The 16,481-nt window shown below is 31.8% G+C and overlaps 2 protein-coding genes across 2 annotated transcripts; both read left to right on the top strand.

Moving 5' to 3' along the window:
* Positions 1-423: 423 nt before the first annotated feature.
* Positions 424-2,354, top strand: LOC119611805 (glia maturation factor beta). Its single transcript, XM_037967502.1, has 3 exons — positions 424-630; positions 956-1,049; positions 1,927-2,354. The coding sequence occupies exons 1-3, from the start codon at positions 628-630 to the stop codon at positions 2,244-2,246; spliced, it is 417 nt and encodes a 138-aa protein (XP_037823430.1). The 5' UTR covers positions 424-627; the 3' UTR covers positions 2,247-2,354.
* Positions 2,355-4,247: 1,893 nt separating this feature from the next.
* Positions 4,248-15,942, top strand: LOC119611792 (E3 ubiquitin-protein ligase Su(dx)). The gene is made up of 6 exons (XM_037967486.1): positions 4,248-4,735; positions 9,096-9,362; positions 9,440-9,582; positions 12,495-14,653; positions 14,731-14,929; positions 14,993-15,942. Exons 2-6 carry the CDS (start codon positions 9,188-9,190, stop codon positions 15,260-15,262), a joined length of 2,946 nt encoding a protein of 981 aa, XP_037823414.1. The 5' UTR covers positions 4,248-4,735; positions 9,096-9,187; the 3' UTR covers positions 15,263-15,942.
* Positions 15,943-16,481: the final 539 nt, after the last annotated feature.

Below are 16,481 nucleotides of genomic sequence, written 5' to 3' on the forward strand. Positions count from 1 at the left end.
GCTTTAGTACGATTTCGAATTTTATTTTTAATTATAGACATTGAAATAAAAAGCCTTTCAACTTCGGCATTAGAAAAAAGTGAAACGAGTAATGACAATACAATAATAGACAATTCTTTAAATGTATTTTCACCCATAAAATATTCAAAATTATATACTTGAATTTCAAAAGACATTGTATCCGTTTTTTCATTATAATGTTGTTTTGTAATATCTAACCACTGATTTTCAATAATATGCTAATATGCTATTAACTTTCTAAAGAGCAATTAGCATAATTTTAAAAAACCGCAATGCATTTTCACGATGCAAAATGCTAAATCTAGCACTGAAAGTGCTAAATGGCAACACTGTTGTATACTTTTGAATGTAAACATTTACTAGGTTGTATTTTTAGGGATTTAAGTTTAAAATCTTAACGGCGTTTAACAAAATTTAAACGACTTGGATGTTCTGAATTTAGTATGAAATTTTAATTGTTGGTGCGGGAGGGTTTTCTTTTGTGCTTTTTGCATTTTTCGTGTTTTTAATACAATATTTATAAAAGGTTTGAAATCAAAATCGGAAAACCTTTCATTTAATAATATACCTATATACGGTTAAATATTAATAAAAGATTTATTTAAAATGGTAAGTAAATATATATTTAAACATAATTTATGCACATATTTTGCTTCTGTATCCATGAATCAGTTTTGTAGTTTTTTGTTAAAATGACTAATTTTATGTTTTCATTTAATTGATAAGGTGTGTTATTGTTTTGTATCTACAACAAACAAAAAAATCTCTATTTCCTTTTGTCTTCTTTATTCTTTATATGTGGACTTTTTTTGATAAAAGCCGATATTGAAAATAGTTATTATTATTGTTGTTTTTTATTCATTTTGCTTCTGTATATTTTCCGGTTTCTTTTTGTTTTTTTTTTTTTGTATATATTAAATTCTATCTTTTACAGGGTGATAGTAAGATTTGTGATATAAGTGACGATGTGAGAGATGAATTGAAAAAATTTCGTTTTCGCAAAACTACTACAAATTCAGCTTTAATATGTAAGTAAAATAATATTTTAATAAAATTTAATTTAAATTAACAGAAAAAGAATTTCTGCTGTCACACATAAAAAATAATATCTAATGTTTTTTGTTATGGAAACTCTCTGCAGAGATTACTAATAACTTGTTCACTACTTGATTCCAACTAGCAATAAACTAGAACAAAAAGAACTGAACTAGAACTGAACTAGTACTGAACTAGAACTGAACTAGAACTGAACTAGAACTGAACTAGAACTGAACTAGAACTGAACTAGAACTGAACTAGAACTGAACTAGAACTGAACTAGAACTGAACTAGAACTGAACTAGAACTGAACCAGAACTGAACCAGAACTGAACTAGAACTGAACTAGAACTGAACTAGAACTGAACTAGAACTGAACTAGAACTGAACTAGAACTGAACTAGAACTGAACTAGAACTGAACTAGAACTGAACTAGAACTGAACTAGAACTGAACTAGAACTGAACTAGAACTGAACTAGAACTAAACTAGAACTAAACTAGAACTGAACTAGAACTGAACTAGAACTGAACTAGAACTGAACTAGAACTGAACTAGAACTGAACTAGAACTGAACTAGAACTGAACTAGAACTGAACTAGAACTGAACTAGAACTGAACTAGAACTGAACTAGAACTGAACTAGAACTGAACTAGAACTGAACTAGAACTGAACTAGAACTGAACTAGAACTGAACTAGAACTGAACTAGAACTGAACTAGAACTGAACTAGAACTGAACTAGAACCTAATCAAGAACTGACTTAAATTTTGGAATTTAGTGAGATCTAGTTTAAACAATTTAATTTTTTTGTTATCTATCTTTTTCTTGCCAAACTAATTAACATATGTATCTATTTTTAACAGTAAAAGTTGATCGTGAAAAGCAATTAGTCGTACTCGACGATATGCTAGATGATATTTCTCTTGAAGAACTGCAAGAACAACTGCCAGGTCATCAGCCGCGTTATGTGATTTACACCTATAAAATGATACATGATGATTCGCGCATATCATATCCAATGTGTTTCATATTCTATACGCCACGTGACAGTCAAATTGAATTGCAAATGATGTATGCCTGCACTAAAAGTGCTCTACAAAGAGAAGTAGATCTAACGAGAGTGTATGAAATACGAGAATTAGATGAATTAACCGAGGAATGGTTAAAGGAGAAACTCAAGTAAAACATATAGTACAAGATTTATTGAAAAGAAGTAAAAAAAAAAAAACAAAAAGACAGCCAATAAAGCAATATTTTAAAATTAACAACAATTTATTATATATAAATAAAATGACCTCCATATACCAACGATTATATACCAAATTATAATTTTTCGTAAAATTATTTATACAATGTATATGACAATTTTTTTTTTTATTGTTGTTAACATTTAAGTTTAACTACTTTAATGTAACTATAAAAGAAAGCAAATTTAAGGAATTTTTTTATTACTTCACCTTCTAAAACTATATGGCGTTTATTTTACTCATTTTATATTCATTATATTCACTTAATATTTTCTTTTAAATTATTTGCTATAATTTGGTTCTCTCTAATGAAAAATTTTGTAAACAAAAGACTTTTTTATAAATTTCTATTTATGTAATTTGAAATATTTTTAAAATTTTTCTTAATTTGTAACGACAGAAGCTGGGCTTGCCAAATTTTTAATATTAATAAGTTTTTTTTTTAATATTACAAAATTTACAAATAATTATAAAGAAATATGTATTGAAAAAGTAAATATTTGCACTTTTATATAATTTAAATGAAATAAATAAAATATTGATATATAAAAATAATAATAAAATTATTGTCCAAAGGTAAATTTTTTGTAAAGTTTATGTCGAAATCATTTATTAAATTTTCTAAATTATATAAATTATTAACCAATTGTCGTTAAAGATAGTTTATTTGATCCTAAAAAAATGTTTCCTAATTTATAGATTGAGTTATAACTATACAGCAAATAATCCTTGACTTACAGAAATGAAATTAATTTCCAAAATGTATACAAAGATGTATACATTACATTACTCAGTTAAACGAGGCTTAACTTGCTATTAGATTAAACTCGGAACAAATTTAGACGGACTTTAACTTTAACTGTAATATTGATGAAAATCTTTCTCACGTATACACTAGGTTTAATTGGCCAATAGCACTCAGTTAAACAAGAAGATAAACGAGTACGTAACAACGAGAAATACGTGAAACTACGAACTAACTAACGAACACCTAACTAACGAACAACGAACAACAACGAACGAACGAAGACGAACGAACGAACGAACGAACGAACAACTAAACGAACTAACTAACACGAACGAACGAACTAACGAACGAACCAGAACGACGAACAAAACTAACGAAAACGAACTAACTACAACAACTAACTAACAACGGAAAACTAACGAAGAACTAACTAACGAACTAACTAACTAACACTAACGTAACTAACTAACTACTGAACGAAGAACTAACTAACTACTAACTAACTAACTAACTAACTAAAAAACTAACTAACTAACTAACTAACTAACTAACTAATAACTAAACTAACTAACTAACTAACTAACTAACTAACTAACTAACTAACTAACTAACTAACTAACTAACTAACTAACTAACTAACTAACTACTAACTAACTAACTAACTAACTAACTAACTAACTAACTACTAACTAACTAACTAACTAACTAACTAACTAACTAACTAACTAACTACTAACTAACTAACTAACTAACTAACTAAGTAACTAACTAACTAACTACTCACTAACGAATTATCCTTTTTCCAAAAAATTGCTATTATAAAAACCCTAATTTTAAAAAATAGGCTGTTGAGCAAATCTGTCAGTTGCAGTAATAGGTAGTTGATCAAATCGGTCTCGTACCTTATGCAAATCTACATATTCATATACAAATGTAAATTCAAAATAGAAATACTTATATTAAGTTCTTTCTATAGAATTTTCAGATTCTCATATCATTTATCCTATATTTAGTTTAGTTTTCTTTTAAATATTTCAAAATGTAACGACTACCGTAAACAATTGTCTGGCAACACTTTTTCATGCTTATCTTTTTGCATTCTTTATCTAAATTAATGCTGCCGTTCAAATTTCACAATGTTCCATGCCATAACGTTTCATATCTCTTGCAAGTACTTTGTTACGCCAACGAACTAATCGACAAAACGTAATTTACAAAAATTGAATAGTATTGACGGAAAAAAATTTTAGTGAAAATATTTTCATAAAAAAATCACATTAATACACAAAAATAATTAACAAAACTATTGTTAATGTAAAGAGGAATATATATTTTAACTAATTAATATGAAGTAAAACATAATAAGCTTGAAAAAACAGCAAAAAGCAAGAAAATTCCGATAACAATTTCCAGTGTAATAACTGGTAGAAGAAAAAAGTGCAAGACAAGTACAAGAAAAAAAAAAAAAGAAAAGGAGATAAGAGCAAAGAGTGCAAAGTGTAGTTAACGAAATGGAAATAAATTTTTAGAAATTCCAAGAAACCTTTTGTTATAACTCCTGTTTACTTTTTGGGTTTATTTATTTGATTGTTTCGGTTTGTATCATTAAAAAAAATTTTGTGTTGCAAATGCAACGTAATCAATATTGACGCTAAAAAAGCTCAACAAATCAATTTTGTAAGTTCTATTATAAATTTTATATTAATTTTGAATCTATATTGTATGTGTAGTTATTTCATTTATAATTATTTCTTGGAGGACGACCTTTGCCTCAATCTGTTTTATTTTCATTCTATTTTGTTCTGTTTTCGTTTATTTTAATGTGCATTAATATTTCTTTTTGTTGGTTTCCTTGTATCGCTTACGTGTTGACAGAGTCTTAAAGCAATGAATTCTTAAGTTTGTGTTAACTACAAAAATGGTTAATCTGATTAAGACCAAGTTCTTTATAGAAACAATTTTGATCTTATTCAGATTAACACCTTATCTATAGAAAAATGTTTACTCTGATTCAGAGAAACAATTCCTAAATAGAACAACAACAATAATATATAAAAAGTTGCTCCGATTTCGATTATCAAATTGTCAATCGAAAATAGTTACCCTGATACAGAGAAGCTGTTGCTATATAAAAAAATAAGCTCTAATTCAGAACAAACATTTCTCTATATATGTATGAAACGTTGCTCCGAGCAACAACTTTTCTATAAAAAGAAGTTGCTATGTATAATGTCTCAACGGTACGTGGTGTGGTCCATAATGGATCCTAGAAATTTTAAATTATGTTTTTGGAATATGATTTAGCTGCTTAAACACAATGAAAGACATGATTTCTTTTACCATCTACAACAATTGTGACCTTGAATGTCAGGAGGCCACTGCTGTTATTGTTCATTTTCTTCAAGTAATGTTTACATTTTCTTTCACTATCATTGTTTATTTGTGAGCTTCATTATCAGTGATAAAGATAAAACATTTTGTGATTTATTAAAAATTTTATTATTACTTTCATAGCCGTCCGGGTTGTGCACATTTTTCAGCTGCTAGTATTTAATATGTTATTTCTTATTTATTAAAATTATTATTCTTTATTCGACTTCTTTAGTTTATTTTTTGTAAATTATTCCCTTTGCATTAACGATAATAATAAAAAAACATTTGTTTATACGGGGGGTTTTTTGTTGAATTTTTCATTTTCATATGTATAGTCGTATGATCAGCCAACAATTTGTATCGCATTGAAATGATGAGTAATACGTTACTAAAAAAATAATAAAAATATAATGAAAATATACTCTATGTAGATATAAATTACTAAAGATTTTTGTAAATCATGCAACAGTAGTGGTGAACTAATTCTGTACAAATCTCAACTTCATATAAACAGTTTTTAATACATTATACCCTACACCACTATATTACACATTTGCTTCTACATTCCTCTTATAAAATTTGTCACAAAATTACAATTTTAAACATAATTTTCCAATCAATTTTTCTATTTATTATTACATAAATCTATATGTTATCCAAGGACAAACACTTTCCAATAGATTTTATGCATATTTATAAATGTACTCTTAATTTTTGTACATTAATAACTTTTACAAATTTCAAGTATCGGTTAATTTAATAATCCAAGACCATTCGCAACTGAACTAGAACTGAACTAGAACTGAACTAGAACTGAACTAGAACTGAACTAGAACTGAACTAGAACTGAACTAGAACTGAACTAGAACTGAACTAGAACTGAACTAGAACTGAACTAGAACTGAACTAGAACTGAACTAGAACTGAACTAGAACTAGAAACTGAACTAGAACTGAACTAGAACTGAACTAGAACTGAACTAGAACTGAACTAGAACTGAACTAGAACTGAACTAGAACTGAACTAGAACTGAACTAGAACTGAACTAGAACTAGAACTAGAACTGAACTAGAACTGAACTAGAACTGAACTAGAACTGAACTAGAACTGAACTAGAACTGAACTAGAACTGAACTGAACTAGAACTGAACTAGAACTGAACTAGAACTGAACTAGAACTGAACTAGAACTGAACTAGAACTGAACTAGAACTGAACTAGAACTGAACTAGAACTGAACTAGAACTGAACTAGAACTGAACTAGAACTGAACTAGAACTGAACTAGAACTGAACTAGAACTGAACTAGAACTGAACTAGAACTGAACTAGAACTGAACTAGAACTGAACTAGAACTGAACTAGAACTGAACTAGAACTGAACTAGAACTGAACTAGAACTGAACTAGAACTGAACTAGAACTGAACTAACTGAACTGAACTGAACTAGAACTGAACTAGAACTGAACTAGAACTGAACTAGAACTGAACTAGAACTGAACTAGAACTGAACTAGAACTGAACTAGAACTGAACTAGAACTGAACTAGAACTGAACTAGAACTGAACTAGAACTGAACTAGAACTGAACTAGAACTGAACTAGAACTGAACTAGAACTGAACTAGAACTGAACTAGAACTGAACTAGAACTGAACTAGAACTGAACTAGAACTGAACTAGAACTGAACTAGAACTACTAGAACTGAACTAGAACTGAACTAGAACTAGAACTGAACTAGAACTGAACTAGAACTGAACTAGAACTGAACTAGAACTGAACTAGAACTGAAACTAGAACTGAACTAGAACTGAACTAGAACTGAACTAGAACTGAACTAGAACTGAACTAGAACTGAACTAGAACTGAACTAGAACTGAACTAGAACTGAACTAGAACTGAACTAGAACTGAACTAGAACTGAACTAGAACTGAACTAGAACTGAACTAGAACTGAACTAGAACTGAACTAGAACTGAACTAGAACTGAACTAGAACTGAACTAGAACTGAACTAGAACTGAACTAGAACTGAACTAGAACTGAACTAGAACTGAACTAGAACTGAACTAGAACTGAACTAGAACTGAACTAGAACTGAACTAGAACTGAACTAGAACTGAACTAGAACTGAACTAGAACTGAACTAGAACTGAACTAGAACTGAACTAGAACTGAACTAGAACTGAACTAGAACTGAACTAGAACTGAACTAGAACTGAACTAGAACTGAACTAGAACTGAACTAGAACTGAACTAGAACTAGAACTGAACTAGAACTGAACTAGAACTGAACTAGAACTGAACTAGAACTGAACTAGAACTGAACTAGAACTGAACTAGAACTGAACTAGAACTGAACTAGAACTGAACTAGAACTGAACTAGAACTGAACTAGAACTGAACTAGAACTGAACTAGAACTGAACTAGAACTGAACTAGAACTGAACTAGAACTGAACTAGAACTGAATTAGAACTGAACTAGAACTGAACTAGAACTGAACTAGAACTGAACTAGAACTGAACTAGAACTGAACTAGAACTGAACTAGAACTGAACTAGAACTGAACTAGAACTGAACTAGAACTGAACTAGAACTGAACTAGAACTGAACTAGAACTGAACTAGAACTGAACTAGAACTGAACTAGAACTGAACTAGAACTGAACTAGAACTGAACTAGAACTGAACTAGAACTGAACTAGAACTGAACTAGAACTGAACTAGAACTGAACTAGACACTGAACTAGAACTGAACTAGAACTGAACTAGAACTGAAACTAGAACTGAACTAGAACTGAACTAGAACTGAACTAGACTGACCTAGACTGAACTAGAACTGAACTAGAACTGAACTAGAACTGAAGTCTAGAACTGAACTAGACACTGAACTAGAACTGAACTAGAACTGAACTAGAACTGAACTAGAACGGAACTAGGAACTGAACTAGAACTGAACTAGAACTGAACTAGAACTGAACTAGAACTGAACTAGAACTGTAAACTAGAAACTGAAACTAGAACTGAACTAGAACTGAACTAGAACGGAACTGAAACTGAACTAGAAACTGAACTAGAACTGAACTAGAACTGAACTAGAACTGAACTAGAACTGAACTAGAACTGAACTAGAACTGAACTGAAACTGAACAGAAGAACTAGAACTAGAACTAGAACTGAACTAGAACTGAACTAGAACTGAACTAGAACTGAACTAGAACTGAACTAGAACTGAACTAGAACTGAACTAGAACTGAACTAGAACTGAACTAGAACTGAACTAGAACTGAACTAGAACTGAACCAGAACTGAACTAGAACAGAAGCAGAAAACTTTAAAAGTTATATCCCTAATACACAAATAAGTATGATAATGCGATTAAAACAGTAAAAAAGCGTTACTATTAGAATCTTATCTTTCATTTAACTTAGCTGTATTATATACTATAACGTAACTACATATGTACATACGTCTTTACCGACATATTTTTTTTTGGCAGCAATCTTATCTTAAATTGTTTATAAACTGTATTAGAGTGAGAAGTAAAATATTCATAGATTTTAATACAGCCTATATACAAAACTTTAAAGCTACTCGCAAAAACGTTTAAACTTTTTGTTAAATAATTCATAAAACTATTTTAATTGCTTTGCTATTATTATTACAGCTTTCTATATTACTAACAAAGTTATTGTACACAACGAATCAATAACAATTTATTGGCGAACATAGACGTGTTTTAACCTTTTAACACTACCGATGGCCACCGGCAATGCATTAGCAGCGGCATCCGGAGGACTTGTAGCTGCATCAGTTGCTTCTTCGGGTGATTATAATAATACAGGGCCTTCGACCTCTTTAAGCAATGGCAGCACCTCCTTGGCCGCCTCAACACATCAAGGCAATCAAGGTTATCATCAATTGAGTGTAACAAGTAAGTACAACGTTTTTATATTCTCTATAATTAGATTTATTTGGTTTGATTGCAAACATTTGATTTTATTCCCACAGTTGAAGAAGCGTCACTACGTAATAGTGGTTTTTTAAAACCCAATCCATATGTTGAGTTGCTAATCGATAATAAAAGTAAACGTAAAACTGATTTTGTTAAAAATACCTATTTGCCGAAATGGAATGAAGAGTTTACAGTATTGGTAAGTTAATTGTACTTTTAGTATTTCAAATAATATTTTTATTATAATTTGTAAAATCATACTACATTGCATTTTGCTTATTAAGAATTTTAATATAATTTGTTTCAATTAATTTATTATAATTTAAAAATATATACTACTGTTTTTATTGTTGTTTTTTTTTTATTTAATCAACTTCTTGGCATTTTTCTCTTCTTGTCAATTTACTAATTGTTTGTTTTTCATATTTTACCTTTATTTTGGTAACAATTTGCTGGACAATGTTTTTTGACTTCAATGCCGTCAATCTATTTTGACGGGATTTTCATGTTAATTTTATTTATTTGCATTAATAATCATTTTTTTTTGTTGACACATCAAGAACCAAAGCTTTTTGTTAGCTTTGTGTCTTTTATTGTTTATTTTTGTTAATATAAACCATTTTCATATAATTTTGTTCATGTTTTCATTGATAGATAGGAAATTGATAATGTAGTTTTGTTGTTATTGCCGTTGTTTGTGAAACATTTTAGTAACATCATTATTATTATTATTAGTGTTAATTGATAATGATGGCTGCATTAACAGCATTTGTATGTATATGTTTCTAGTTTTTATACCCACCATCAAAAAAGATGGGGGGTGTATTGATTTTGTCATTCCGTTTGTAACACATCGAAATATTGGTCATAGACCCATAAAAGTATATATATTCCGGGTCCTTATTAAATTCTAAGACGATCTAGCCATGTCCGTCCGTCTGTCTGTTGAAATCACGATAGGGACCACACGAGAGGAGCTAGACAGTTGAAATTTTGCATAAATATTCTCTATTGTTAAGGTTTGTTTGGTATTGTAAATGGGCAATATCGGTCCACTTTTTCGGATAGCCCCCATACAAGTGGACCTCCAAAAAACAGCTTTAACGGGCATAACTGCTTTAGAAGTACAAGTTTAGCGATGAAATTCGACATAAAAAAGTTTCATATGAGCCAAAATCTTTCTACCAAATTTTTTGAGGATCGGCCCATAAATTACCCCCCATATAAGGTCCCCTTCTGAAAATTACTTTAACACTCATTACTGGTCCCAAAATGCAAGTAAGCGATGAAATTCGGTATAAGTATGTTTCTTACGAACCAAAATCTCTCTACCAATTTTTTTAGGATCGGCCCATAAATGACCCTACCCCCCATATAAGGTCACCTTTAGAAAATGACTTTAACACTCATTACTAGCCTAAAAATTCGAGTATAGCGATGAAATTCAGTATAAGTAAGTTTCTTACGAACCAAAACCCTATCCCCCATATAAGGTCCCCTTCTGAAAATGACTTTAACGCTCATTACTGGCTAAAAAATACGAATATAGCAATAAAATTTTACACAATAAAGTTCCTCGCGAGCCAAAATCTTTTTAATAACTTTTATGTGGATAGGTCCATAATTGGCCCTACTCCCCTTATTGGGTCCACTTCAGGAAATAGCTTAAACGCTTACTACTGTCTTAAAAATACGAGTAAAACGATGAAATGCTACACACGTAAGTTTCTTACGAGCCAAAACCTCTGTACCATTTTTTTTGGATCGGCTCATAAATGACCCTTCCACTCTGCAAATAACTACAATGCTCATTACTGTCTTAAAAATATAAATGTGACGAAAATTGACGCACATAAGTTTAATCTCTCCACCAAATTTAGGGAGGATCGGTATATAATTTACCCTACCGCCCATATAAGGTCCCCTTCAGAAAATTACTTAAACGATCATTACTGGCTTAAAAATATGAGTTATGAAATACGGTTATGAAATTCGCTCCGAATTTCATGCGGAATGTGTCGGTAATACACAAAAGGTTCCCTTCAGGAAAGAGTTTTGGCTAATAAACTACGAGTGTTCCTTATTTAAAATACGAGTATAGCCCTGAATGTACAAAATTTTATGAGTATCGGTTCATAATTGACGCCCACGGTTTAAGAATTGAAATAAAATATATATATTTTTTTTTAAATTAATATTTTGTTAGTTCAAAAGAGCTCGGGCCATAATTGACTTAAGCCATATTCCAAATATCACGCTGATGTTTATAGGGGAGCATTCCTTTTACGGCATACGGTTTGATGGTGGGTATATGAGATTCGGCACAGCCGAATATAACACTCTTACTTGTTTTTCTTTAGGCTTGGTCATTTACATTTTTGGCTTGTAAGCATTTTCTTCATCGAGTAATTTAAATGTAAGCACATTAAAAATACAAATTTTTGTAAAATAAATATGTTGTAATTTGATATTTTAAGTATCATACATATTAGTTTATTAGTTTTTTGTTAGTTTCATTTAAAATCAATTTGTTTTTGGCCTTGTTTATGATATTTACATTTCCAATCGTTGTTAAATTAAATTAGCTTCTTTATATATTTTGAATACAGCCGCGGTTAGAGGAAAACAGAATATATTTGAAACAGTAGATGTTCTTTTATATATTGAATAGTTTCTTTTATGGTGAGAGTAGATGTAAGGTAGTGGGTTCTATATTCCTTACTTCAGAGAAATGAAATTTAAAACTATAAAATACAAGATTTTGACTGGCGCATCGTGTTGAAAAAACGATACGAAAAATACAGTTATTCCGCTATCGGACCGGTTAAAAGCTTCATGTTAAAAATGTTGGTGGAAAAATCTTATAATGCGATATACGAAAGAAATTATCGTTCAATATTCAGGAACTCAGTTTGTTGAACGTAGTTTTAGATTAACATTGCTCCCAATATATTGATCTCTTTTTATCCATGTACTAACAAATCTATTATTTTACTTTTACTACAATTTGCATTTTTTTGTTTTGGCTTACATTCATCTCCATTAAAACAATGAAAAAAAAAAAATCCAAATAAAACATCAAGAGAATTGAAAACAATTTATTTCTTTTAGATAACGCCCCATTCAGTTTTACACTTCAAGGTATTGGATCATTCTAGTTTTCGCAAGGATGCCATGCTCGGTGAGCGAACAATTAGTTTGGCTCACATTTTGCAGCATTATAATGGACGTTGTGAATTCCTAGAAGTGAGTATGGATCTCTTGGTCACCTCTAAATCGGATAATCGTCAAACGAAAAGTGGTGAACTGGTGGCCATATTGAATGGTCTAAAATTGGATATGACCAATGTGATGATACAAAATGGTAATGGTTCATTAATGCCGAATGCTGGAGGTGATGGTGGCGGAAGTGCAGCGACAGCATCAGGTGCAGCAGCTGCTCCCGGGCGTAGTTGTATGATTTATGGCGGTGTTAGAACACGTGTGCGTATGCGTTCGACGGGTAGTGTTAGTGAAAGTGGTGGCGTGGGTCCCGGCCGATCTCCTGTAGCCATGCAAAATGGTAATTTAGAACGTAGCAGTAGTTCGGGTGCAATGATACCACAAACTGGTGCTGTACGTAGAGCACCAGCACCTCCTAGTGGTACTTGGGATCCTCAAACGGCTGCGGCTATGGCTGCACAGCAACAGCAGCAGCAACAACAACAACAACAGCAGCAGCAAATGCAAATGGTACATAATCAACGGGTTAATGGACCCTCGGCAACGACTGCTGCCACAAATGGACGACCCATGTCGCAATTATATGCAAATGGTGCAGTACCTGGGCAACAGACACCAGCTCAAACCATGATGGAAGGAGCCGTAGGCGGTATGTTACCCGTTGGGGCTAATGATCAACAGTCCCTCATGGGCAATGGTTTGCCGGTATCAAATGTAACGGATCAACAATTACAGGCTGCACAGGCTGACGATGAACCACTGCCTGCTGGTTGGGAAATACGATTCGATCAGTATGGTCGCCGTTACTATGTTGATCACAACACTCGTTCGACATATTGGGAGAAACCCACACCACTACCACCCGGTTGGGAAATACGCAAAGATCCACGAGGAAGAGTGTACTATGTTGATCACAATACACGCACCACCACTTGGCAAAGACCGAACAGTGAACGTCTAATGCACTTCCAGCACTGGCAGGGACAGCGCGCCCATGTGGTAGCACAAGGTAATCAAAGATTCCTCTATGGCCAACAACAGCAACAGCCTACAGCCGTTACAGCTGCAGCCACACAAGACGATGAAGACAGCTTGGGTCCCCTGCCAGATGGCTGGGAGAAAAAAGTACAATCGGACAATCGTGTTTACTTTGTAAATCACAAAAATCGTACAACACAATGGGAAGATCCACGTACTCAGGGACAAGAAGTTAGTTTGATCAATGAAGGACCTCTGCCACCAGGTTGGGAGATACGCTACACCGCGACGGGCGAAAGATTCTTTGTGGATCACAATGCTCGACGTACAACCTTTGAAGATCCTCGTCCGGGTGCACCCAAGGGTGCTAAAGGGGTATACGGTGTACCACGGGCTTATGAGCGCAGTTTCCGCTGGAAACTTTCACAGTTTCGTTACCTCTGCCAGAGCAATGCTCTGCCCTCACACATCAAAATCACTGTTACTCGCCAGACCCTTTTCGAAGATTCCTATCATCAGATAATGCGTTTGCCAGCCTACGAGTTGCGTCGTCGTCTCTACATCATATTCCGCGGTGAGGAAGGTCTCGATTATGGCGGTGTATCGCGTGAATGGTTTTTCCTACTCTCACACGAGGTACTCAATCCCATGTATTGCCTTTTCGAGTATGCCAACAAAAATAACTATAGTCTACAAATCAATCCCGCCTCTTACGTTAATCCCGATCATTTGCAATATTTTAAATTTATCGGACGCTTTATAGCCATGGCTCTATATCATGGACGTTTCATCTACTCCGGCTTCACGATGCCATTCTACAAGCGCATGTTAAATAAAAAACTAACCATTAAAGACATTGAAACGATCGATCCAGAATTTTATAATTCCTTAATATGGGTGCGTGACAATAATATCGACGAGTGCGGTTTGGAACTGTGGTTTAGTGTGGACTTTGAGGTGTTGGGACAAATCATCCACCATGAATTGAAGGAAAATGGTGAAAAGGAGAAAGTGACAGAAGAAAATAAAGAAGAGTATATAACGTTAATGACCGAATGGAGAATGACACGGTAAGTGTATAGGAGGAGGGGAGTTATGTTTATAAAGTTTGTTAATTTTTTTATGTGATTTTAATTTAAAATATTAGTGGTATTGAACAACAAACAAAAACCTTTTTAGAAGGTTTCAATGAAGTAGTACCACTCGAATGGTTAAAATATTTTGATGAACGTGAATTGGAGTTAATACTATGCGGCATGCAAGATGTGGATGTTGACGATTGGCAACGTAACACCATCTATCGACACTACAATCGTAATTCTAAACAAGTGGTTTGGTTTTGGCAGGTTAGTAGGATTGAAAAAGTATACGTTGCAAAAAATAAACTTATTTAAATTAATCACCTTTAGTTTGTACGTGATACGGATAATGAAAAACGGGCTCGACTTTTGCAATTTGTCACTGGTACTTGTCGTGTGCCCGTGGGCGGCTTTGCCGAACTAATGGGCTCGAATGGGCCACAACGTTTCTGCATTGAAAAGGTGGGCAAGGAAACCTGGTTGCCACGCTCACACACCTGCTTCAATCGTTTGGATTTGCCACCTTATAAGAGTTATGATCAGCTAGTGGAGAAATTAACATTTGCCATCGAAGAGACTGAAGGCTTTTGCCAGGAATAGTTTGAAAACATTGTGGTATATTAAAGTTATAGTAAATTAATTTTTGCACTTGAAGTGATTAATAACATTGTAGTGGGAAACCAACAAGAAGAAGTTGCGGTAAGGAAAGTAATAAAAAAACTTAAAAACTTAATAAACATTTTAAACTTCTTAATTTTGTTCAAAACAAATTCAATTACATTTAGTTTAATTCGTTTTAATGACATTTTTGTGCAAATATTTAAATAAACATGTTGTAACTGTTATAATTCTTAAATTTATGTTTACAAGGGTGGTCCCAAAAATAGAAATTGCTAATTGTTTCCGACGAAAATCCAGCTAAACAAATATTGACCTCAGTTCAAAAATTTTGAGGAATGTTATTTTAAAAAAGAAACAAGCTTTCATTTCACTCGGAACATTTCCATAAAAACGGGTCCACCCTAAAGTTTATAAATTCTTATTAATATGTAAATGATTATGTATTTAAAACCCCATAAATTTAATTAGAAAATAAAATATTGCAAAATATTTTATTTTCTAAACGTTTAAGAAAAACAAAAATTATTGCAATTTATAAAAAAAATGGAAACGTATCATTATTTAAACACACACTTATACTTAATCTAAAATTTACTATTTAAAGACATTTTTGTTACACACATTTCTATTGCTATAGCTTTAAACAAAAAAAAAAAAAACTAACAAATCTATATAACAAAAAATTCTTAACTATTTTTTTAAATTATTATTTTCTTTGTACATGTATAATTTTTATTGTAAATATTTTATTATTTTGTTTCTTTAATCAGTTTTCTAATTTCCATTTCTTGATTGTATTCACAATCAGAAAACATGTCCATTAAATAAACAAAATAAATCTAAAACTTAAATTTAGTAAGAAAACCTAAAAAAAGAGCATAAAACTTAATGTAAAAGAAAAAAAGATATCGTGAATGGAAATTGAATACACCGTCATTAAAAAAATATATATTTAAATAATAAAAATAAAATTAGTTTATATTGTTGTTAATTAATTAAACGTATTATTATATAAAAAAGAAAACAAATATTTAGTGAAAAAAATAACTATGTTTTAAAGTATTTTATCAAAATGGAAAATAAAAAACCATAGAAAAAAAAGAAATGCAAAAACAAAAGAAATCAATCACAAGGGTATATAAAACCAATTATAAATAAATGATTTATAAATTAGAATGTCTAACATAATGGTGTTTTT

Source organism: Lucilia sericata, unplaced genomic scaffold, assembly GCF_015586225.1.
Source record: "Lucilia sericata isolate MDLA Ls3-8-SP2 unplaced genomic scaffold, ASM1558622v1 Contig001534F_arrow, whole genome shotgun sequence".
Classification (NCBI taxonomy): Eukaryota; Metazoa; Arthropoda; class Insecta; order Diptera; family Calliphoridae; genus Lucilia; species Lucilia sericata.